The 25537-nt window shown below is 37.3% G+C and overlaps 1 protein-coding gene across 1 annotated transcript; it reads right to left on the reverse strand.

Annotated features, from left to right (window-relative positions):
* Positions 1–25478, reverse strand: LOC144441947 (protocadherin Fat 4-like). The gene is made up of 30 exons (XM_078131247.1): positions 25430–25478; positions 24823–24930; positions 23452–23689; positions 22401–22738; positions 21205–22140; positions 20792–20957; positions 19440–20476; positions 18680–18829; positions 18062–18293; positions 17620–17783; positions 17112–17303; positions 15617–16893; positions 14264–15321; positions 11758–13424; positions 11006–11234; positions 10439–10631; positions 9598–9743; positions 9240–9337; positions 8653–8744; positions 8169–8352; positions 5680–5750; positions 4910–5045; positions 4116–4241; positions 3650–3787; positions 3104–3265; positions 2496–2775; positions 2053–2126; positions 1833–1903; positions 1078–1177; positions 1–176 (listed from the first exon to the last, which is right to left on the reverse strand). The coding sequence occupies exons 1-30, from the start codon at positions 25476–25478 to the stop codon at positions 1–3; spliced, it is 9888 nt and encodes a 3295-aa protein (XP_077987373.1).
* Positions 25479–25537: the final 59 nt, after the last annotated feature.

Below are 25537 nucleotides of genomic sequence, written 5' to 3' on the forward strand. Positions count from 1 at the left end.
TTATTTCGTTAGACTTGGGTCAGCAGTAGGTGGTGCAATGGTATTACCACTTGTTTTGTAGATTGCGTTATGTGGTCTTGAAGCTCGCCATGAACCGACTGCAGACACAGCGTTTACGTTATTGGCCCATCTTCGCTTACCCGTTGCTGGGTTGTATTTGAAGTCTCTGTCCTGCCCTGTTAATTAAATTTGAGATTCTACTGTTATCGGAGTGTTTCTGTTTTGAATTTCATGAAGTTCATGATATGTTTAATATGTAATACATTACTTCAAGTTGAAAGTGTAAATAAACGAACATTGTATCATTGGTCATTCTTGTGTTACAGTGTATTCAATGACATGACACGAGATGGCATGGCATGACATGAGATGACACCGCGTCAATATACAATGTACACCGATGTTATCTAATACTCCCCGGTACATACATACACACATAGATAGATAGATAGATAGATAGATAGATAGATAGATAGATAGATAGATAGATAGATAGATAGATAGATAGATAGATAGATAGATAGATAGATAGATAGATAGATAGATAGATAGATAGATAGATAGATAGATAGATAGATAGATAGATAGATAGATAGATAGATAGATAGATAGATAGATAGATAGATAGATAGATAGATAGATAGATAGATAGATAGATAGATAGATAGATAGATAGATAGATAGATAGATAGATAGATAGATAGATAGATAGATAGATAGATAGATAGATAGATAGATAGATAGATATACACATCCACACCTGAAGGGGGCAGCGGTGCTTCCAGAAATAGCAACATTGGTGACGACTGTATATCTACGCATGTGTAACACTCGTTACAAAATTCGTGTATTCAGGATAAACAAGTTGAAACTGGCTGCAAGAGGGCTACTAGTATCACGGAAATACATGTAATAAATAAGAAAACTGAAGTAGACTCACATGACATGTACATGGCATGCTTAAGAAGAGTCAATATACTTTGATGATGATGAGCGTCTTGAAGTCAAACTACGTGACCTCTCCTATAACTTTGCATCGACGTTATGAGAATGAATTGAGATCTACTTTCTACTTACCAACATCATGACCTTGAATTGAATACTCAGGAGAAGGAGTAACTCTGTTCAATGCCGTTGGGATCGTAACTTCATTCCGGGTTGGCGTAGGAGCAATAATCTATTGAGGGAAATACAGAGACGATTCAAAGTATTTATAAGTTAAAGTATACGGGCAACGAATAAAAAAAACACATTAAATTTCCACTTTCAAATTCAAATAAGGTTTATTCATGTTATTAGTATGCTTACTAAATACGATTGGTGTTATTGGTTGTTTCATAGGATTTAAGGCATGTTGAGTATCGATAATGATTATACCAAATAAGAGTCTATCTCTGTTGAAAAGGTTATATATTATCCCATATTTAAGTATATTCAACGTGCCACAAACTTCATAAGTTTCAAATATTGAGTTTACTTTTACTTAGTCTAAAATATCCCCAGAAAACCTCGATTAATCTAAATATCATTCTGGTATAATGGTAAAGTTGACGACATCAAAAATCGCATAGTGGTGTTGTTAAAACAGTATACGATATATTATTGGGATTTCCCCGATATTTTGGTATACCGTACGTACACTAAATTACGTCATCAAATTCTTGGATTATGCATTTATCCTAAGTTTGAGTTCTGTCGATAAAAAGTGATGGTTAATTATGTTTCAGTATATTGTAGAATAACACAGATACCATGTTACATGCACACACAAAAATTGATTTTGAAAAGCGAATAACCTAAGCTCATGCTCTGTACTGTGCACGACCACTTACCAATGCTGAACTGTTGATTTTATCTTCTTTTCGCTGCAATTCTTTGGTTGGTGTCATTATTATTTCATGATCTGAAATAAACAAAATTGAATTATCGAAATGTTAAAAAGGATGTTTTGACAAATACTCAATCACAAAAGATTGGTATGAGCACTAAAGATATATAGAAAATTGATTGAAAAATATACAAACAAAACGATACTTTTGAACTCTGATTTACCATGATAATCTCTTTGTGGATGTTTCTCCCATGTCCGCTCAACAGGTGGTCGAAGGGGTTCCGGGAGGGGTTCCCTTGAAAAAGAAAACAAAGTAATATCAGCCATACATGTCATCATGTAAGTGTTTGTTTCACATTCACGTCTCTTCTAATGTGCACCATGACATATATTTATGTCGACCAATGACCAACCAACACAGAAATAAGGATGTGAAATTGTTGATCTTTGCAATTTTTGTAGCGATAGCCTACATTTATTTTAAACGTGTAAGTATCGCTTACAAGCAGAATGTATGCACAACCAGCCTATTTACGATGGTAAAAATACTCGTCACTTCTCTTACGATACAGTGTCGTAGGACGTTTGGAAACTGCACTCTGCTTAGTAACTGAGAAGCAAACATTTCCATCATATTTAGGACATGATGTACAGATTTACTCACGGTTTAGGTCTACAGCAGTCGGTCAGACAAACTCGACAATTCTGACCACAGTCATCGCAGCATCCACGACAACCTTCACCGAATGACCAACAACAACTTCTACAACCACGACCACAATCCTTACAACATGCAGCCAGGGAGTGGCGGAAGATACAACACAGTACACCAATAATAATTGCAACAACGAGGATAGAGACCACCGTCAGGGTTGCAATACCAGCCGTGGATTCCACCCACTCGGTAGGAGCAGCTGTTAACGGAGGAGATGTAGTAGGAATACCTTGGAATTAAGCATAGAAAGTTCAACGCTGGGTCGTTAGAGCATTTTGTTCAGCTCTGATCTAACTTTTATTTTTAGAAAGCATGTTATGGGAAGTTTAACTTGTATTGTGTAGCAAAGTTATTTTACACTTTAAAACAACCCCTCTAAATGTAATTTATTAGTCTTTTTTATCTGCTCGGGACGTTCTGTAATGAGAACCAAAAGGTCCACCTGTTGGTCTAGGTCTATGTAGTGTTAGAATTATAGAATACTTAGAATCTTCAGATTCACTTCTTCATACGAATGCCAAGTATATAGTTAATGGAATGAGACAATAAAATCTTACTTGCAGTACATTGAATGGGACCTAGTGTATGATAACCCTCTTCATTTGCATCACCAGTATCTCCAAAACTCAGCTTAGTAACTGGTAAAACAGATTTATCTGTTAGATAACCTTCATCGGATCGCCATTGGTTGTCGTTGTGGTCACAGTAACACTTCAGACCTACCACGGAAAGGGGAAAGTAATTATACACGTGCCATGAATACAGAATGTCAGAACTCTTGTTACGTATAACCTGTAATGCCGCGACTTGCAGACGCCAATTCTTGTCTCTTCAGGTCACATTGAAATTAACCAAATTTTGTCTGTTCGAAGATTTATGGCGATACGAACGCAGTTTCTCGTTTGATTACTTTATTTACGTACGGAATACACTTTGTCAATTGTCAGTGTACCGTGTATTACTCGCTGATCAACTTGAATTTCAAACATCTACTAAAGTACAATGGTGTACTGTCTTCCTAGCTATACAGTCAAGTATTGGAAGCAGTGAGATTTACGGTAAAAAATTTGACCAAAAGATTTCGTTTTTCTTGGGTTGCCTACCTGGACTGACAGCTTCCGATACATCTACACATGTATCAGTTATCCCGCATGCACAATAGCCCTGTATGTTGTCGGAATCACCCCAGTAGTACTGTTTTACAGCACTATAATCTTCCCACCATGCCTTTGGTGAATTACCTGTAAAAGTAGGCATATGATTTGTATGCATATCACGTGGTAGACGATCGATGAGAAGACAGTTGTTAATTTCTATCCATTGAAATGAATATTATGAAATATAATTAATTTTCCTTCATTTTTGCTTATTTGATAAAATATCGAAAATTACGTTAACTTTAGTGACCTTTTCGTTCCACACATTGCATAAAATGTGTACTAATCGCTTCAGTCGTTTTCTAAAGAACGTAACGATACTGGTCCTTTATCTGTAGTGTTGCACATATACATGTAACCAACAAATGTTGTAGTGTTGTAGTTAGAAACTGAATAAAATTTGAAAACTTACTGTCGAGATTCAACGTACTATGATAGCAATCATACTTAATGAATTGTTTACAACTTGCTGATTGATCGACAACAGCACGGATTTGGTCAATCGATGCAAGGTATGTTATGGCAACTGCATATGAACCTAATAAAGAAGCAAAAAATGATGGTGTTTTCAATATTTTATTCATTTATTATTCCGCAAGGGATACATAGTTTACAGATTATAACGGAATAAATAAAAACAATATTCACAAAACCCCTAAAAATAAAGATAAGCTACACAAATTCACAATATATACCACATTATCTATTCATGGGTATAATTGGAAATATGTTTTATCTATTCTCCTAGTAGATCTAGATGTGAAAGTATTTCCCAGCACCGGTGTAACTTGCATAAAATATATATCACAGCCGATCTGTTTAGTCGTGTAACTCATAGCGCACTGCTTTATAAATTTCACAAAATGGGAACAAGAGCAACTTTTATACCGTCATCAGCACCAATTAATTTACATTCATGAACTGAGGAATGCATGACTATTTAAAATGTAGTATTTAAAGATGTGAAGAAATTATTTGACTCATTTTTGTGGCATATTGTGACAGAAGTTAACCTTGTGAAAGGTATTTTATTCATCATCACTATACAGCCTGTACGCACCTCGTTTCTGACGATGGTTGGTGATAGCGCCACCAAGCATCAACACTGTTACAGCAAACACGAGTAAAGCAAATTTTTTGGCACGATCATACTTTTAACTATCACACCACATGCACTTTCGTTCAAAATTTAATATATTCACTTACCTCCAATATCATACCCTTGTACATGTGTTCTAGCTTCTATGTCATGATGTATTATGGTGACAGCAGCAGTATCTGACATGTCACAGTATACTGAGAACGAAGCTAACGAGTCGCTACCGTCAGGATCAACCGTATACTAAGGAGGTAATGAATTCAAACCATGGATCAAAACCATAATTGAATAAGTGTGCGACGTTGTACAAAATACACGTAGTGGAATTAAACAGGTGTACAAATAAAACGGAACATAACGATAGATCAACTAACTTACCCTTAGAAAAACAATATTAATGAATACCGTAAAGCTCGTCTCAACAACTACACCTCATGCTATATTTATTTAAACCCATATAAAAGCCCTGAACGATTTCAATCTGAATTTTAGCTATTAATCTACAGGTGCATGGCGTATACGTAGAGTACATATGTTTCTTTTAATTATGCAAATAACAGATACAAAGATAAAAGAACAAGGTAAGGCGGGATATGATAATTCAAACTTTTTGTGTGTATTAAGTTATTACATACAATGAAAGGAAAATAACATACGTAGTCATTTGCGTTGTAACCCTTGTCTTTGTAGTCCTGGCATGAGTTTAAAATATCAGCTCTCACTGAAAAGGGGAGGAGGGGAGAGTAAGTTTGAGATTTTATAACATATAAACCACGCACTAAATAACTTAAAGTTTTTCTGAACAGAGACATTGGACTATTCACTCCATGGTATGTGTGCAATTGAGGTCATGGAATTTTGGTACAGACATCGATACAGGTGGCTTAGCATGTGTATTTAGTTTGTCGACCATTTCAGTACTACGAACAAAGCCATCAAAGCCAGAAACTGAATCAGAAAAAAAGTTATTAATACATCTAACATAGGCTGCTCTTTTTTTCGGAAGCGTACAGGCAATGGAAAGCGTTTTTTTAAAAAATAACGACAAGCAGAAAAGGGACAGAATAAGATAATATCCAAGTACTGAGTAAATTGACTTACCTAATGAACTAATGGTGACCAATAAACCAATTATCCAAGTTGAACGAAACATATTAGGATGACAACATTGCAATACAATTTCATGCAAAATAGTTCAGATGTCTCCGATTGTGTACAAATGTCGTCTGTTTTCTCGACTTGCTAAACCTTCCGTCGAAACAACGAAACCGTAACCTCTGCCATGAATGTACCTGAGCCGATTAGATTGCACACATTATGGTTACGTTTAGTTGGGTTAATTTGAATCCCAAGTTTAAAGTAAGCCCGTTGGTCTCAGTGATGTGAAGCTCAAATATTCCAAGTGTTAAAGTATGCTTTGTTATAGTAATTCTCAATATCGCCAGTAGTGGTATGTGCTGGCATTGTATAGTTCACACTTGCTCCGTACTATACAATGTTGACAACCATAGATTAGTGAAAGGACTTATTATTTCAGACTTTCTTGGCTGACAATCCTGTTGCATGATGTGCAGGTGTTTCATGGCGTTCTGCAACCTCGTTTCCGCATTTCATATTCTGTATGCGATTTTTTACTTTAGGACATAGACCGTGACTTCTGTATGTATTTTAAACATGCCTGTTACGGCTCGTTTCAAGAATTACAAACCCTGTTGGTGCTAGAAATGTCATCAAGCGTGTTCGTATTCTACCGTACACAATACGTAAACTTGGTAACAGAATATAAACAGAAACATGAGCTATTAGTTTGTAACAGGTGGATAATTTCAAATCTAGCCACTAAAGCAGATTGTGATTTGGGAATAAGTGGTTGACCTAGTTTCATTTCCTTTCTTTTCTTCTCTCGAGGTGAAGTATCTCATGTCGATCTTAAAGACAAATCAGCGAAATCTCAAATATGTTCCAAACATAGCATAACGTACGTACAGTGAATAAACCATCAACTAATCGTGCACATGTAAAACAAAATTTGTATTTTATTGCATAGAATCATAATATATACATAATCACACAGTATAATATATACAAATTCGATGAAAAAGTTCGATAATAAGAATGAATACAATAGTGATATATATATCCGTAATTCATACAATCATTTAGATTGACAGGAATACAAATCCTGGCATATTCGAAAGAGGTAAAGCAGCTATGATAATTCCATGAACTTATTCTGTATCCTAACATTTCAACCCTGATTTTACTTGACTGTCTCCTTCATTTTTCTTCGAGTCCAGTTATTTTAAATCTCGTCCAAATTGTTACTTCCAAAGTCATTCAATTGAAACTCGCTTGGCACCTCTTAAATATCATGAATTAAGGTGCTTAGATAATAAGGAGGAGTCCGTGTACTATGACGTGACTTAAACCAACCAAGATACTTACAAAGTCTGTTTGTGATAGTTGAAGGAATAAACTAAAACTAACACTCAAAATTTGTACAGAATATTACCAATTTACAGTTTAGTCCGAATAAATAACGTGTAATAACAACCATCTCGGTTTATTGTATGATTATCCATTTAAAAAATTAAATCAAACAAGTGGGAATTTACAGTTACCTACTTATAAACAAAACTAAAGTTGATATCATACAAGGTAGTTGTAGATCATACAGAACCAATATCTCAGAATTGTCAGTTTTCATTATAGGAGCGGGATGTCCTGTCACCCCTGGAATTGTTTTGTCGTGAGGTCTTGATATTAGTAGAATCTGCCCATTTCTTTACTCCAGTCTTGCTATTGTATACATATCGCTTTCCCGTTACTGTGAACAGAATAAAAATGAAAGTAGATAGTAAATTTCATATTCTCACGACCCTGTTAATAAAAATTGGTAACTTAAGTTGTATCTACTATTTTAAGCCTGAAGCACAATATGAAGATAAAGTTGGAAAGAAAATAGTTAAGGATTGATCAAAACGTATTTGGTCTTTGCGAAGTAGGGTTTAAATGAAACATATAATTTATCAATCTAATTTTAAATTATAAGCTTAAGACAAATTACGGCACGTGTGTCATATTATCTTCACTACTACAATCCTTTCAAAACATTGCCTAATTTTATTTTATCTGTGTTTTGTATAACAACGACAGTAATTTTTGGGTGGTACATGGTTTAAATTTAAAGTTTCAGCACAAGGCGTGTGTGTACTATATACGACCATGACATTACCTGGGTCCACAGCTTAATTTTGTTTTTGTTTTAACTGTGTTTTGTGGTACTTTTTTGGTGTGGTACATGGTTTAAAGTTTAAAGTTTATGCACGAAGCTTGTGTGTACTATATACTGGTCCATGACATTACCTGGGTCCACAGCTTCCCCATCATACATTGTGTCATCTTCATATCTAGCATTCAGTGACCCATGGCGAGAAAAGTTTTGTCTCCTGGGTGTCTCTGGTACCTTTCTGTCAGTAGGTGTATTCCATCTTCTCACTGTTGCCCACGACTCAAATTCTGTCTTACGAGGGACGTTTGTTGCTTTTGGCTATTATGAAAGTATTATACATGTAAAAGGGAATAAAAAAGAACGGCGAGGTTAATTTCCTGCACAAAAGATATACTCGGTATGCTAAAATAGACTAAAAGTGGCATACAAGTATCTGGCTCAAATGATGCTTTAAAAAACTAATAATCCATTACATTTGCTATAAGAAAGACTTAATAAAGCGCATTGAAAGATTCTCGATAATCTTGAGACTGAATATAATAAGTCTGAATATTCAACTTGATCTTGTAGCGGTTTATATGGACAGGTTATTAAACATGAAATATTAGATAATCTTACCAACAGCACTGGGTTAACCTCATTGCCATGCTTCTTCTTGTATGGTACTTCTGTCAGTAATTTTGGAAAATATAAGGTGAAATTACAGTTATCTTCAACAGAGAAGTCAGACAAGGGAGAGTTTTAGGTGCGATAACTTGCAGAATTATACAATTAAATTGTATAAAATACTAGAAATAAGAATAGTCCCTATAATAACCATGTCTGTTTAAAAATAACTCTATCCCATGATTCCTTGCTAGCCCTTTAAACAACCACACCACACGCACAGACACAGACACAGACACAGACACAGACACAGACACAGACACAGACACAGACAGAAGTGATTATTTGCCTGGGATTCGACTTTCAAATGCAAATTAATACAAGTCAAGTTTTCCATTTGCTCTTTCCATTTAGTATATATGAGCCTATATTGTTTATCAATCCAATCACCTGCATAATGAATTGTTTCAGTTATTTGTTGTGAATCAACTTCGAACATTAGAAAGATTACGCTGTCATTGACTGTCAAATTACCCATTACAATTATTCCGCCACCAATATCGATAACAGTACGAACATTGCTCCCATGGTGAATTTACCTGACTGTTTGGAAGGAATCTCCATTTTCTGACGTCTCCCGGCCCAAGTCAATTGATTATCATGGGTATTCCTTGTTACTGGAAAGCTCTCATCTCTCCTGTAAGACAAGCGAACGCAACACAATTGTACAACACCTCCTCGTTAACTACAACGCTTCATGACATATAGGCAACTCTTCTGCTTGGCATTCACATCATACACCACCATGATTTAAAAATCTAAAAAGTTTACGACAGTATTACTATTTCTATGGTAAATTTATCTGTAAGAATATCATTCAAAAGTATTATTCCTTCAGTCGGGGTAATGACACAAATCAGAAATCCTTAGAATATACAATTAATGAGTGTCACCTACCTCCTACCTGCCCTCTTAACACAAACACACATGATCACACAGATGAGTATCAGTACAATAAGTGCAGCTAAGACCATAATTAAGATTCCCCACCATGTCTTGTACCAGGGTGTCGGATCTACAGGGAATGGAACACTCGGCTCGACCTTTTGAACAAAAATAATTAGATTCGATTACGTACATGCGCTGAAATGGCTGAAATGGATTGTATGCTCCCCGGGGTGTTGAGAAAGACTAAAAGGGCCGTTGTGCCGTTCTGATCCGAGCCAGGGGTAATAATTGTAAAGCGCTTTGAGCACTGCGTGGGAAAGCGCTATATAAGAACCCAACATTATTGTTATTACACAATTGTTTATCTCCATTATTTAATGTCAAGAATTGAAGTCTAGCAGACAGTTTCGTTGAGTTTTACGAATTGTTAATTAAAGGATTGTAGGAATTGGAAATGCAACTTTACCAAGGGTAGTGTATTACATAGAGGTGACTTAACTTTGGACAATCTTGGTAATGTATGGTATAGGGAAGAATTACATGTACATGTAAATAACTATCATGCTATATTGCAATTGTAAATCAAGTTAAAATGAACACACACCACAACGAATGGTTGCCATTCATACAGTGAAGAGAGTCGTGTCCTTCTTTAAAAAATTGCCCCAAATCGTTATCTGTATGTGTGTTCACTTTATATATGAGATCATAAAATGCACTATACACCCAGAATATACAGGCAGTAGAGGAAAGCGTATAGGGGACCACTGCAGTCTATGCTATCATAACTCATACAGCTCATGCTACTGTAGTAAAATGATTATGGTCTGAAGTTACAACTACAATGTACCTTTTCAATGTCATATGCCGAGAATGTTGGTGTAAGTAATGCAGTACTTGGATCCCCTCCATTTTCATCACTGGACAGTACACGTAGAAGTTCTTCCCTTGTATAAAATTCTGCTGCTGAGTCTATACCATCAATCGTCTCTGTTTCCTTGTTACGTAGACCATAGATTGATACCACCACGTATTCTTCAGTTCTGTATATATACAATTTTCCAAAATAATCCGATTAGGGAATTTGGTGACAACGCCAACACTAAAGGAAATACAAAGTCTATATATGCAACTTCAACCTTACCGGAAGTTTGTCGTAGAAATTGACTTGAGGATTTATTGAAAGACCTTTACTTTATCATCCATCCGTCGTTCATGCATTCACTGCACTCGAGATACACCAATGAGACAAAACATTCACCAACCGTTTCCACCCCTTCTTTCAAATATTTTCATCCATCTAAACTTTTTTCAATTGATAACTTTATATTTAAAATCAAACGCTGCACTACGAATTCAGTAATAAAGTTAATAATAAAGTAAAACAAACCGTGACGACACCAACAAACCAACTTACACCAAAAGACGTCTTTTGAACGAGGTTGATGAAGACCTAGCAAGACAATCCGTGTTCCAAGTTCCAACAAATCCAGGTGTGAAGAGACTACTTAAGAGGGAAATAACTTTGGCTTTCGAGTTTTCAAACTCTGCACACGATATGCCAAACTGAATGTCGACGCTGTAAAGTTCCTTATCGAAGGTGTCAACTCGGATAGTCGCAAGATCAGAGGATAGCGATGGTTCACCTAATAAAAAGAACTACAAAGTGAGTTGATGATATGCAAACATTTAAAAGGACACAACCATTGTCTTTTGTATAATTCTTGTATTCTATCACAAATTACATGTACACACATCGCCTAATTTGATAAAAGTTGTGTCATTCAGACAAAAATTTAGTGTAGGTATAACCATGGCAAAATATGTATTTGTGAGATCATGATGAATGTTATAATACTTTATATAACGGAGAGACAAAGAAAACAATTATAACACTACAAGATTAAAGATTTTGTATATCTTAGAATCAAGTAATCGAGCTAATTCTCGTGAAATCTTATAATTTGTCACTCTATTCAAATCATTTCATAATGTAACATAGTCAGTAATCAACCTCAACTAGCGTCTCTTGCAATTACATGTACACGAGTCTAGATCTTGAGCCTGGTATTCAGCAAACTGATTGAGGATGGCGCCACAATACTTAGCGTTTCTCGCAACCACAGGCGGCTTATAGGTACCAAGCAACAAGGATGATGAGATACTTACCTGCGTCTCTCGCAACCACATGCGTCTTGTACGTATCCAGCAATAGAGATGTGGTGGTAATATAATTAATTTCTCCGGTGAACAAATCGATATTGAATACATCCGTGTATTCTACCAGGGAATAGTGAAATTCGGCATTCTTGTCCAAATCAATATCTGTGGCTATAACTGTAATTAAGACATCAGATTTGTCATAGTCTTTTGGTATTCTGGTGACGTAATAGGTCGGGTTAAATACTGGTCTGTTGTCGTTGACATCCAGGTTAGTGATGGTAACCAACGCTGTACCATTTAAAGCTGGAATGCCATGATCAAAGGCAGTGACATGAAATACGATGGTTTCGTTCGCTTCTCTGTCTGTTGGCTCTTTTACTGTTATTTCACCAGTAACGCCATCAATCTGGAAGTGTCTAAATCCAAGAGTGTCTTCAGAGGGAATAGAATAGGATAACTCTGCATTCTGGTTGATGTCAACGTCACTAGCATTTACAGTAATGACAGCTGTCCCGACTGGAGAGTTTTCATCAACTGACTGTACATATTCATGATTATTAAATACAGGATTGTTATCATTGACATCGTCAATAGTAACAAGTACAGCCGCCATGTTTTGCATAGTGACCTGCCCAAGGTCAATGACCTTTATGATGAGCGTATATATGGCGATAGTCTCTCGGTCGATACCGTCAGCGGCGAATATGTGTCCCGTCACAGCGTTTATGGTGAAATGACCGTAATCGCCACTGGTGATAAGGTAACGAAGCTGGGCGTTTGTACCGTTATCGACGTCCAATGCGGTGATATTACCAATGTAATACCCAACAGCAACATCTTCTAGGATGGAGTAAGTATAGTTAAATGAGTCAAATTGAGCAAAATTGTCATTCACATCAATAAGATTAATATAAACGGTAACGTTCGTACTTTGTGGAGGGCTTCCAGCGTCGTACGCCTCTATAGATATGTTAAAGGCAGAAGTTGACTCCCTGTCCAATAATTTGGTGGATATGATGTGACCCAAAGCTTCATCAATGCGGAAGTTATCTTCTTCATTCCCAGCAACAATTCGATAGCTTACCAACTTATTGACATCTTTGTCGGGATCATCTGCATGTACTTGTATAAGGCTGGTGCCAATACCAATGCTTTCTTCTACGTCAACAATGTAGGGATCAGAGGTGAAGACTGGTGTGTTGTCATTCTCATCAAGTAACGTTATCGTGAACGACGCTGTATCCGTACGTGGTACTGTTCCATTATCGGTGACTTCTAGCATTAGTCCGTATGTCTCTCTGCCTTCGCGGTCGGGGGAACGCAAAAGGGAAAGTTCCCCATTGTTGTTGATGTCGAACATTGGGAGAATGTCATCGCCACTTGTGATCGAGTATGACAAATCTGCGTTTTCATTGATATCTGCATCGTTGGCTCTCACTCTATAAAATGTTGTACCAATAGGAAGATTTTCATCGATGTTTACAAAATAAACATTTGGTGTAAATTGAGGATCGTTGTCGTTTAAATCATTCACCCATACGATGACACCTGTTTGCGTTGACAACGCTGGAGTACCTTGGTCTGTTGCCGTCAGAGCTAAATAATAGCGGTCTTTCTTTTCTCGATCAAGAGTACTGATAGTAGTTGTTATTTGTCCACTCACTGAATCCACACTAGAGAGATTTACGAAGAAAGTCAAAAGTTATATGAGTATGCCTGTATAATAATATTAATTGATATTTATCACTTACATTTCGCTCAAGCAAAGACGTTCTTCTATTTTGTAGCATTCATTGTAGAATGATCTTCAAGATGGAACGATGCAGAATTTAAAGAATAGGTTAGTGTTCAAAGTTCTTTGAAATTACAATTATTACCCCTGGCGCTGATCTATAGCGACACAACGGCCAATTCCCAGGGGAACATACAATCCATTGCATTCTTTGTAAATGCATAGGATAAAAGCATTCCCATTGTTAACGCTATCATACCAGGTCCCCAGTTATACAACTGGGTTAACTGAGACACAATCGCGGTTCAAATCTTTTAGACATTCAGATGAAACAAATGACAGCGACAGAGCTAGAATCTGCAACCTGTAGATTCAAAGCCGGCCACTCTAACCATTCGACTATGATGTACAACTGAATGTATTGTTTTCAAAACTTATGTTCCTCGCTTTAACTCTAACATACAAGTATTTTAACTGACACAGACCATTTCGGTGTGATAGATAGATAGATAGATGGATGGATGGATGGATGGATGGATGGATGGATGGATGGATGGATGGATGGATGGATGGATGGATGGATGGATGGATGGATGGATGGATGGATGGATGGATAGATAGATAGATAGATAGATAGATAGATAGATAGATAGATAGATAGATAGATAGATAGATAGATAGATAGATAGATAGATAGATAGATAGATAGATAGATAGATAGATAGATAGACACAAGTAGTCACCAGATAACTTTGAGTATGAATGTAGTCCATGACTCACCTGAAAGCAGTCCAACCATCTCCACCGACTATAGCATATCTTACATCAGCATTTTGGTCCTTGTCTGCATCAGAAGCTTGAATTGTATGAAAATGATGACCGGCCATTACATTTTCATCCACATAGATTTCATGGAGATCAACCAGGAAGAGAGGTTTATTATCGTTGACATCCTTAATTACAACAGTGAGTAGCATGTAGTCTTTAAAAGTATCGTTGACATTAATACCATTATCCAGTACTGTTATGTTTAATATGAAGGTTTCGTTACGCTCGCGGTCTAAGAATGCACCAACTCGTACCTGGCCAGTGTATCGATCGCACAGGAATTGAGATCCACCGTAGTCGTTTCCATCTATGACAAAATAAGTGAGTTCTCCATGGCGACCTTTATCAGAGTCCGTCGCGTTTGCATCGAATATTTTTGTACCTAATGTTATATCTTCTGATACAGTTACAGTAAATGTGTCGTGGTCAAACTCTGGCATGTATTCATTTTCAGACAGGACATTTATAGTCACTGTGGCATCTGCTGTCAGCTCTGTCGCGGCGTCCCCTAAATTGTGAGCTCTAATTGTCAATTTATACAGGTCTAAAACCTCATGGTCCAGTTTCTTCGCAATCTTGATGTTATACCCATCAACTTCAAAATCGTTATTGGTATCACCATTCTCTATAGTGAACGTATGTGCCACATTACCAGGCAGGTAGTCGTCATCGGTAGTCACTAAGGTGACAAGAGTTGTGCCAACAAGAGCACCTTCCAACACATCTACACTATACGTTTGTGGTGTGAAGACAGGTGGGTTATCATTATTGTCGTCAACGACGATTTGATAATTTACGGTCGAGTCAAGAATAGTGCTTGCCCCTACCATGTTGTCAGAGACTCGAATAACCAAGTCATAGGTAACCGTTGTTTCTCTATCCAAGGGTGCAGCAATGTGAATGTCACCAGTAATCTCATCTATTGCCCATTTGTACTCATCATTGCCGCTGGCGATACTGTACCTTAAGAATGCATGGTAGTCACCAATGTCGTCATCAGCAGCAGAAACCTAGAACACAAATCATACATTTTTTGTAATATGCTTTCATTATTACCAGATCGACTCTATCTTTAACATAGTCATTACAAAACACACGCATCTTACTCACTTATCCACTTTGACAAATCCGTATCTCACTAACCCACCTTGTTTATTGAATTGTTTGTAACCAGCCACCATCCAAATATATACTGTATATTACCCAGTTACCACTTTTCCAACTCCAATATTCACAAACACTGCTTAAAAGCATGTTAGTTAAATTTCTTACAAACCAAGAAAACACAAATACTTGTGAACTCACCTTACCAACTGAAGTATCAATTGGAGTCTTTTCTTCTACGTAAACTGTAGCGTATGAACCGGGACTGAAATAAGGTGTATGTTCGTTCACTGGTAGTACATTTAATGTAACAGTCGCTTCTCCTGTCAGGATCAGAGGGGTACCATATTCATCAGTGCCATCGTCATATGCAGTAACTGTTAAAACAAACTGTTCTGTCGTCTCAATATCGAGAAAGTCGTGTAGGATGATTTCTGCTCCTGAAGTAGTGGAGCTGACATTAAACTTTCCCTCAGCGTTACCGGCAGTAATGACGTATGAGAGATCTGCGTTGTTGGTTAAATCTGCATCAGAGCACGGTAAAGTCACCAGAGTTGTGCCTATAGCAGTATTCTCCAACCACTCAGTGTTGTACACCGTCGGAGAAAACATTGGATGATTGTCATTTGCATCTAATATGTAAACGGTTACGGTCACATCAGACCACATCGGTCCAACAGGTGAAGTGGCTTGATCAGTTGCCTGGACTACAATTGAATATGTATCATACACTTCCCTATCAAGTGCAGCTTTGACTTCCATCTCACCAGTCAAGGCGTCCACGTGGATTTTTTGTAAACCATCATACGATCCATAAATAAGGGAATATATAACGATTCCATCTTCGTACTTGTCATCGTCAGTAGCGGTAACATTGAGGAAAGAGAACCCATAGGCCGAATCCTCTCGTACGTAAGTCTCGTAACTTGCTGCGAGCCACTGCGGTGTATGTTCATTAACAGGCAGGACCCTGATATTGACAGTTGCAGTTGATGTCAGAGACGGTGTTCCAAGGTCATTAACAAGTACTTTCAGACTATAATACTCAGTTTTCTCAATGTCAAGTCCACCTGGCATCGTCATTTGCCCTGTAATAGTGTCAATTACAAAGTCACTGTCTGTGTTACTGATTGGTTCTATGGCATAGTTGAACTGTGCGTTGACACCAGTGTCTCTGTCCGTTACCACAACACTGGTGAGAAGCGCCGTACCTGGGCTGATATTTTCCATTAATTCTTCAGCATAAACACTCGGACTGAGGTACGGTTCATTGTCATTGTAATCGTTAATGGTTATAATTACATTGTCTGTTGCAGTCAACGAGGAAGCACCAGCATTATCAATACAAATTATTTCAATGTCGTAACTTGGGTCAACTTCACGGTCAAGCGTTTGAGCAGTTTCAATCTCTCCTGTATTCTGGTCAATTGAAAAATGTCCCTTTGTATTCCCAGCATTAATGAAGAAGTAAAATTCACCTGAAACAGATAAACATTATTGTAAATATAGATAACTTTAAAAATGACCAAACTATGGACTGGAATTGACGGCTATTATACACCAAAGAACATTTCGTAATTTTTTTCAAAATCAGTACAAGTAACTTTAAGTTTTAGCTTTGCGATCAAAGCGTCACTTTCCACAGAAAAATCATCGAGAATTGTTTATAATAGCTAACTGTTGAAATATAACTTACCATGAGTGCCATCGTCAGCATCTGATGCAAATACTTGATAAACTAAAGTTCCCTGTGCAACTTCTTCGCCGATATTTGTTGTATAACCATCACCATTAGGATCCTCAAAGACCGGAGTGTGTTCATTGATTCCAAGTATCTCAACCGTTACAAAACTTTGGGATGTGAGCGATGACAGGCCGTTGTCAGACACTGTAATATAATTGGTTATGGAAAATAGGTTAAAGGTCGAATAGAGTCGACGTTATCTTTTATGATTATTTATCATTGGATTTAGTAGATATATGACTTATTAGTCTCGCCCGGGACATTTTTTTGTAATTGACCAACTGCTGCTATATACTGTAAGATGACCTGTTTCTAACTTGCGCGCATACATACATATATACATACATACATACATACATACATACATACATACATACATACATACATACATACATACATACATACATACATACATACATACATACATACATACATAACCAACATTAACATAATACAATACCATTGACAGTCAGGTACCACTCCTTTATGTCCTCGTAGTCAAATGGGTTTGATGTAGCCGTCGTAACGATACCAGCAGGACTAATAGCAAATCGATTAGTCACCAAGTCATCCCCATCAACGATAGCATAGCTTAGTTGTTCGTTAACACCTGCATCAAGGTCCCTGTAATAGGAATACGAATTATAGGTATGAAAGAAAATCCATAACAAGAAATTAAATTGATATAAAAGGTAGATGCGATTATACGTTTTGATTTCCTCGATTTATTTCAACATTAGACAATGGAGGCGAACTTTCCTTCCACTGTCCAGGTTTCAACATAGTTTCGGTATTGGCATATTTTGTGGAAAGTAAAGTAAATTCTTAGGGAATATATTTTGTAGACTTGGTGAAATTGGATTTAAATATAATGAAACTAATGAATGGGATAGAGTACTCACGAACATAGTAGTTCTGCCACCGTCACCGATGATCCTACGTCCTCTGTTAGCTGTTTAGAGTAGATAGTGGGAGAACATATTGGCTCGTTGTCATTGACATCGTCAATGTACACATCAAAGATGGCATCTTCATAGAGAGGATTTGGCAGCGTTCCTTTGTCAGTACCTCGTATGACTAATCTGTAGTAGTCTGTTGTCTCCCGATCCAATGACTGCTTGACTCTTACCCAACCTGAAATAATTATTGCAACAGTATACTTTTTCATCAACGTATTCCTATGTTTCAAAAAGGTAAAACGCCTACCTGAAGTTAGCTTTTTGCACTCAAAGGTAACTATCGTGATGCATACAAGGGTTTTCGGAAAAGAAATTGATCTATACCAATCATCGATATTGCAGAGGTTGTCAACAGTTATCACCACATGATAGCTCTCTAATGTGAAGCTTAGGGAAACATTGTGAGCAGTACACGGTACTTTTAATATGAACTACTGCTACACGTGTTCCAAAATGTTTGATTTAGCAGAGACTCCAGGTATGAATTCATTTGTTTCTACAAAATTCATTCCTGTAGCTAAATATGGTATCTTTTTTATTGTGCCAAATAAATATACCAACCTGTTGATGGATTGATATAAAACCTTTGCTGGGCATTCCCATCTATGATACTGTATTCAATCTGGCCATCGTCGTGGTCAGAATCGTCACCATCAGTTGCTACTACCTGACCAACATTGTCACCAAGTGCAGCGTCTTCGTTGATGTTTTCTGTAAGACAGTGTGGCAATTCCAAATTACATTACTGTATTAACCAAACTCGGGTGTCAACATATGTCTTGGTTTTCTTTACCTCATTAACCCTCGGCATTGTAAGCGTATCTGATCATGAGAGTGTTTACTTCACATATGTACATATGGTGGATAATCCAAGCTCGGTCAAGGAATTGCTATGAATAAACGCGTATATATTTGAACCGAAAATGGTATAATATGAACCGCAATATTATACACGAGTATAAAAGTAAACTTCAGTATTTTATATTCTACATTTAAGACTTGTGTCATGATTGTAGCATCACCATCTTTCGCAAAAAAAATAAGATATGATAATGTTGAGAATGAGGATTAAGTTTACCCGTGTGCTGAAGAAAACATGTCATTGAGTTCGTTGTACATGTAGATCTAAACATTTAAAATTATGTGTAAGAAAGTGTTACATGGGGGAATACCGTGGGATCATAGTGATTTCTGACGATGTATGTCAATATTGATGATATTGATAATACACCTAAATGACAACGATTTTCATGCAGTAGATGAAAAGATACCCAAGATACCCAAATGTACTTGAACACATAAGAAAGGCAGTTACACTTGCCTACATAAGTAGCTCCTTGTGTGAAATGAGGCGTATGCTCGTTGTAGGGCAGAATTTCTATCTCAACAGTTGCTGTGGCACTTAAGGGTGAAGAGCCACCATCCTGTGCTCGAACAAGCACCGTGTAGTGCTTTGTAGTTTCGAAGTCCAAGTTTGCAACGTTGTCTATTCGTACTTCGCCATTGGTGTCTACAGCAAAGATAGCATCACTGTTACCAGAAACGATCGTGTATGTTATAATAGTATTGGCTGGGTCATCTGCATCTGTGACCGTGAGTGAGCCAATTATGTCGTTTCTTAGTGCATTCTCACGAACTTGCAATTCGTATGTAAACGGGTCGTAGACTGGTTCGTTGTCATTGATGTCACCCACGGTAACGGTTAGAGTAACAGTGGACGATCTTTGATTTGGAATTGTCAGGGTATCTTTGCACTCCATCTCTAGTTCTAACGCCGTTGGAGTAGCTTCTCTGTCCAATGTCGTCTTCACTTCAACCATTCCATTATCGGGGTCGATTGAGAAGTAATCTGTGGACGTTAAAAATCGGTAAACTATCGTTTCCATGGTAGCATCATGACCGAAGTCTGTATCAATACAATCAATGTCTATAACATCTGCACCAATGTTGGCACTTTCCAATATTGAGGTAGAATACGACACTGCGGTAAAAGTTGGAGCGGCTTCGTTGTACGGCTCTACGGTTACCCCTACTTGCACTGTGACTGTTCTCTCACCAGTTGTTGCAGAGTCACTAACTTCTATTAGTAACGAGTAGGACTGCTCAGTCTCAAAATCCAACAACTTCGCCAATTTGACAACACCAACAGAACTGACAGTGAAATCATTGCCAGGGTCCGAACTGGATATAATGTCATATTTCAATAATGCGTTGTCACCCGAGTCAGCATCAGAACATATGAGACTGGCGACAACAGTATCGACAACATCATTTTCTGATATCGAGTTGGTATATACACTTGGACCACATGAAGGGTCGTTGTCATTCTCATCATCAATGGTAATGGTGACGGAAACACTGGAAATGAAGAGAAGTGTGGAACAATTATAATGATGGCAATAATAAAACTTGTAGTTATAGCGACATCGTATCAGGATATAATCACATTATCCTGATAGATAAATTGTCGTCTTTCTACAGAACAGATGAGAATAGTACATGTTTTGCTCTCCATAAAATGCACACAGCTGAGCCTAACCCTTCTCTAAGACGTGAAACCTTGTAACTTCTTCCCAGTGTGCGTCATACATACAACTTTCTATACGTCAACAATAGTCAAATACTACAATTCATACAGTTTGGACATAGGATACGAAATGTCTAACTACATACCTCGCATCCCTTGGCGTTGTGGTTGACCGATCCGTAGCAGTTACTGTAAACGTGTAGCTCGTAGTTAATTCGTAATCAAGTGTATCACGAACAATTATCATCCCAGTCAGCGCTTCTATGCGAAACTTGGCCGAGGTCATCGTATACAGAATCTCTCCATCATCACCTACGAGAGAAATACATAGTCCCATGTAGTCAATTGAATCTGTTTAAGATTGTAAGATGTGTAATACATATGAGGTTATTAGGGGTGTGAGAATCCATTAAGGATTTGGAATCTGGTAGCTTTTTACACCAAGACACGTAATGACACATACAAATGTACTCACAATAATATGATAAAATTCGGGAAAGGGTTTGGTGTGAATCACCGTCTGCCTTAAGATACTCAGAAATAACAGATGTTTCCTTACCATCATCTTGATCGTCAGCATGAACTTGAAGAACGTCTGAACCGACTGCGGTGCTTTCTGTGATCGTAACGCTGTAGCCAGCAGGCTGTGTGAACGTTGGCGTGTCGTCATTCACAGCTGTAATAGTGACACTTACAAATACTGTAGAAGTTCTCGGAGAGGCAGCTTGGTCGGCAACTTCAATCACCATCGTATACAAGTCTTTATCTTCGTTAGATTCGTAGTCGATGTCGTCAGCAGTGGCTATAACACCTGCAGTACTGATAGAGAAATCAGAATTGCTTCCACTAACGATGTTGTAGTTAAGGTCTCCATTCAACCCATCGTCAACATCACCACAGGTGATTGATCCTATAATGGTACCACTGACAGTATTTTCTTGTATGACGTAAGTATACACGTCAGAATCACACTCTGGATCATTGTCGTTCACATCAATCACAGCAATAGGAACCGTGACAGAGGCTGTCAGGTCAACACCACCATACAGATCACCGTCTGCTGCTTGCACAATTAGACTATACGTTGTCGTTGTTTCCCGATCTAAACCCTTTATCAGGTGAATCTTTCCATTTGTCGGATCGATGTTAAACTTCCCCTCTGCATTTCCACTCTCGATCGTATACCTCAGTTGACCGTGAGCATTGGTATTTGAATCACCATCAGTGGCATCTACGTCAACGATAACGTCACCAATAGCTCTGTCTTCGTCGATTTCAAAAGGATCAGTGTAAGTGGATGGATTGAAAATTGGTGGATTTTCATTCACAGGAGCAACGGTCACGGCTATGGGTATAACTATTGCGTTCGTAGGGGCGTTACCATTGTTATCAGCCACAGTTACGTCAACATTGTGGTTTATCTTACTTTCAAAGTCTAAAGTTTTCGCTAATTGCAGTTCATTACCAGCAAGGAAGAAATATCCATCGCTGTTACCTACAAGATATATAAACAGTCAATTTTAACTGGATATCAAATTGCTAAGTCGATTTACAATATATAACAATGTTTGATTTTTACAAGACTGTATTTTTAATTCTTATTTCCATATAGTTATACATACAACGGCACCATATTATTTTGTCAGACAAAGCACAAAATATGCAATTTACGCACAGGAAGATGAAACTTTTAGATGTAATACAATGGATCATAAAAAATATTTAAATATTTGACAAGATATATGATATGCTTACCTGACGAAATTGTGTATATAAACCCTCCTGCACCATAATTACCATCATCAGTGTCGGTACATGAAATGGTTGCTACTACAAAATTCGTTCCCTCGTCTTCAGCTACAGTCTCACTAAAGAAAGCCGGGGTGCATGATGGAAACTTATCATTGACGTCTGTTACAGTGATGTCAACAGTGGCTGTGTCGTATAGTGCCGGCACTCCACCGTCCGTTACACGTACTGTCAGAGAGTACGAGGAATGTTCCTCTCTGTCCAATGGGGATTTGATAGTGATTTGACCAGTGGAAGAGTCGATTTGAAACTGCGCATCAGGGTCTCCATTGATAACAGAATATCTGTTTAAGAAAAAGAGATGCATGGGTGTTGTCATGTACAAGAGTAAAATTACACCATTTCATGTGTATTAATGATGTTTTCATAATCATTAATTTCAACTTCGTCAAACTTCATAGATCTTGATATTGGTGCAACACCAAATCCACAGTTAAGTTATTGAGATGAGTTTATATCAAATTTTGAATACCATGTCCTCTTCGTCGCTAACAAATACATGACGTACAAATTTATTTCGATGTCTTCAAAATGAAAATTCACCAACTCTAGTATTTGTACTTTGTCAGGGTAAACTTTTGTTCCAAACACAGGGGTGAAAATTAATAAGCTAAAATTGTCGACTGCACACTTCGGTCTTTCACTAAGCTCAGCACTCAAATGACCTCACGGACAAGTGAGCTCGAGCCTAATATAAATTTAAGGTGTCCGAGTTTAAGCTGTCTGGAAGTTTTATCACACTTCGTCTAATATGATCTCGTTCACTAAGAAGCGGAAGAAGGTTTACAAGTCGAATGGTTTAGACAATTATGAGTATGTTGTCTAGATAATGAACCTCACAGCTGATGTGTGAAACAATAAGTTAAATGACCAATCAACTTTGAAATATCTGAATTCATAATATAGATACAGGGTCATTTTTATAAAAATCACAAGGGGTAATAATTTTGTATTCCCGGAGAACTGCATGTAAACGAATTCACAGTTGTTTACTTACGTCAGAGTTCCATGCAGGTGGTCGCTTCTATCATTATCTACAGCACCAACGGTAACAATTGCATCCCCTACACTAATACTTTCACTTATTGACACACTATACGTAGTTTGGTCGAAATCGGGAGTATCTTCATTTACAGCATTTACTTCTATACTGATTGGTATGGTGGTCGTTTTCCGTACCAACGAATCTGCTGAGTTGTCTCTCGCATACACCGTCAACGTATACGACGTTTCCCCTGCAAACGATACTTAGAACGCTGTAGAATATTGCATTAATCGTACATCAAAATTGAGTTTGTCACATACATGCACTCACCAAAGCGTAGTGGTTACATGACTTTATAAGTATGGAATATCTCAAATATAAATTTATTTTCATTGAAAGGGTATTCATTTGAAGTCAATTGTCGTGTGGGAACCAGGGGTGGAGGTGTTGGAGCATATATCTCTTCGTCTATAAAGTATAAAGTTTTACAAGCTGAGGTTGTTCATGCTGAGACACTTTGGTTGGAGACATGTATTGAGAACCAGAAAGTCGTCATAGGTATAATCTATAGGCGCCCAAACACAAACTTAACAGAGTTTCAAACCAATTTAATTGAAGTGTTAAACACTTTCAAACTAGACAAATCACAGTGTATTATAATGGGTGATTTTAATATTGACTTAAATAACCCAAATATGAATTCAGAAATGTTTTTAGGCAGCATGAATTGCTTATGTTTACACCAACTCATAACCTCGCCAACCAGAGTGACCAGCACATCTAGCACGTTAATAGATCATGTTTATACAAATATATGTTCCAACACAATCCAAAGTGGTACTATTATGACAGATGTTTCAGATCACTTTCCGGTATTTGCTATATTTGAGAACTTACTTTCCAAAGATACTACGAGTAATTGTAAACATATATCCTACAGATGTTACAGTAAGTACGATGTAGAATTATTTCGTAGACATCTCACCGGAATAAACTGGGACGATGTATATAATTGTTCAGATGTAAACTCTGCATACGACAAATTTAGTTCAATTTTCATTGCAGCCTGTGATAAGCACGCGCCAAATATTTCAAGAAATACTAAAAGGCCAAGGACTAATAAACCTTGGATCACACGAGCTATCAAGAAATCAATTAATAGAAAACATAAATTGTACGTTAATGTTATCAAATCAAATTTCAAACCTTGTATTGTCAGTAAATATAAGAACTATAGAAATGTTTTAACTTCTATCCTCAGGGATGCAAAAAAGATGTACTATGGTAATTTATTTTTTAAGAACAAAGGTAACATGAAGAAAACTTGGAATGTAATTAATGATGTTCTCGGTAAGAGGAATGGTAATGCCAAGGATAATCTACCTGACAAACTCATAATTGCTTCAGACGGAAACCAATGTGAATACACCTCTCCACAGGATATTGTATCAGGTTTCAATGATTTCTTTGTGAATATAGGCCCACGACTTGCTAGTAATATGTCACGCGACAATTTTAGAGATTATTTAACAGAACCAATCCAAAATTCTTTTTATCTTTACCCCACGACCCAGTATGAAGTTCGGGAACTTTTGCGAACGCTGGATATCAGTAAATCTTGCGGTTACGATAATATCCCGGCTAAACTTTTATCGGATGCATCCGACACTATATCCAAACCTCTGGAATATATTTTTAATCTTTCTTTTTCTTCTGGGGAGGTTCCAAATTCCCTAAAAATCGCAAAAGTGAAACCAATATATAAAAAAGGGCCAGAACAAAGCCCGGACAATTATAGGCCAATTTCTATTCTTCCCCTTTTGAATAAAATATTAGAAAAATTAGTTGATAATCGCCTTAGATCATTTCTAAATCGCAACAAAATTTTATATGATCATCAATATGGCTTCCGCCAAAAGTATAGTACAAAATTGTCTGTCGTTAACATAGTAAATTATCTCCTAAAGCAATTAGACGAAGGTAGAATTACTCTTGGCATTTTCATTGATTTCTCTAAAGCTTTTGACACTATCAACCATCGTATATTATTGTCTAAACTCGAGCATTATGGCATCAGAGGTATACCCCTGATGTGGTT

The sequence above is a fragment of the Glandiceps talaboti genome, chromosome 1, assembly GCF_964340395.1.
Source record: "Glandiceps talaboti chromosome 1, keGlaTala1.1, whole genome shotgun sequence".
In the NCBI taxonomy this organism is placed as follows: domain Eukaryota; kingdom Metazoa; phylum Hemichordata; class Enteropneusta; family Spengelidae; genus Glandiceps; species Glandiceps talaboti.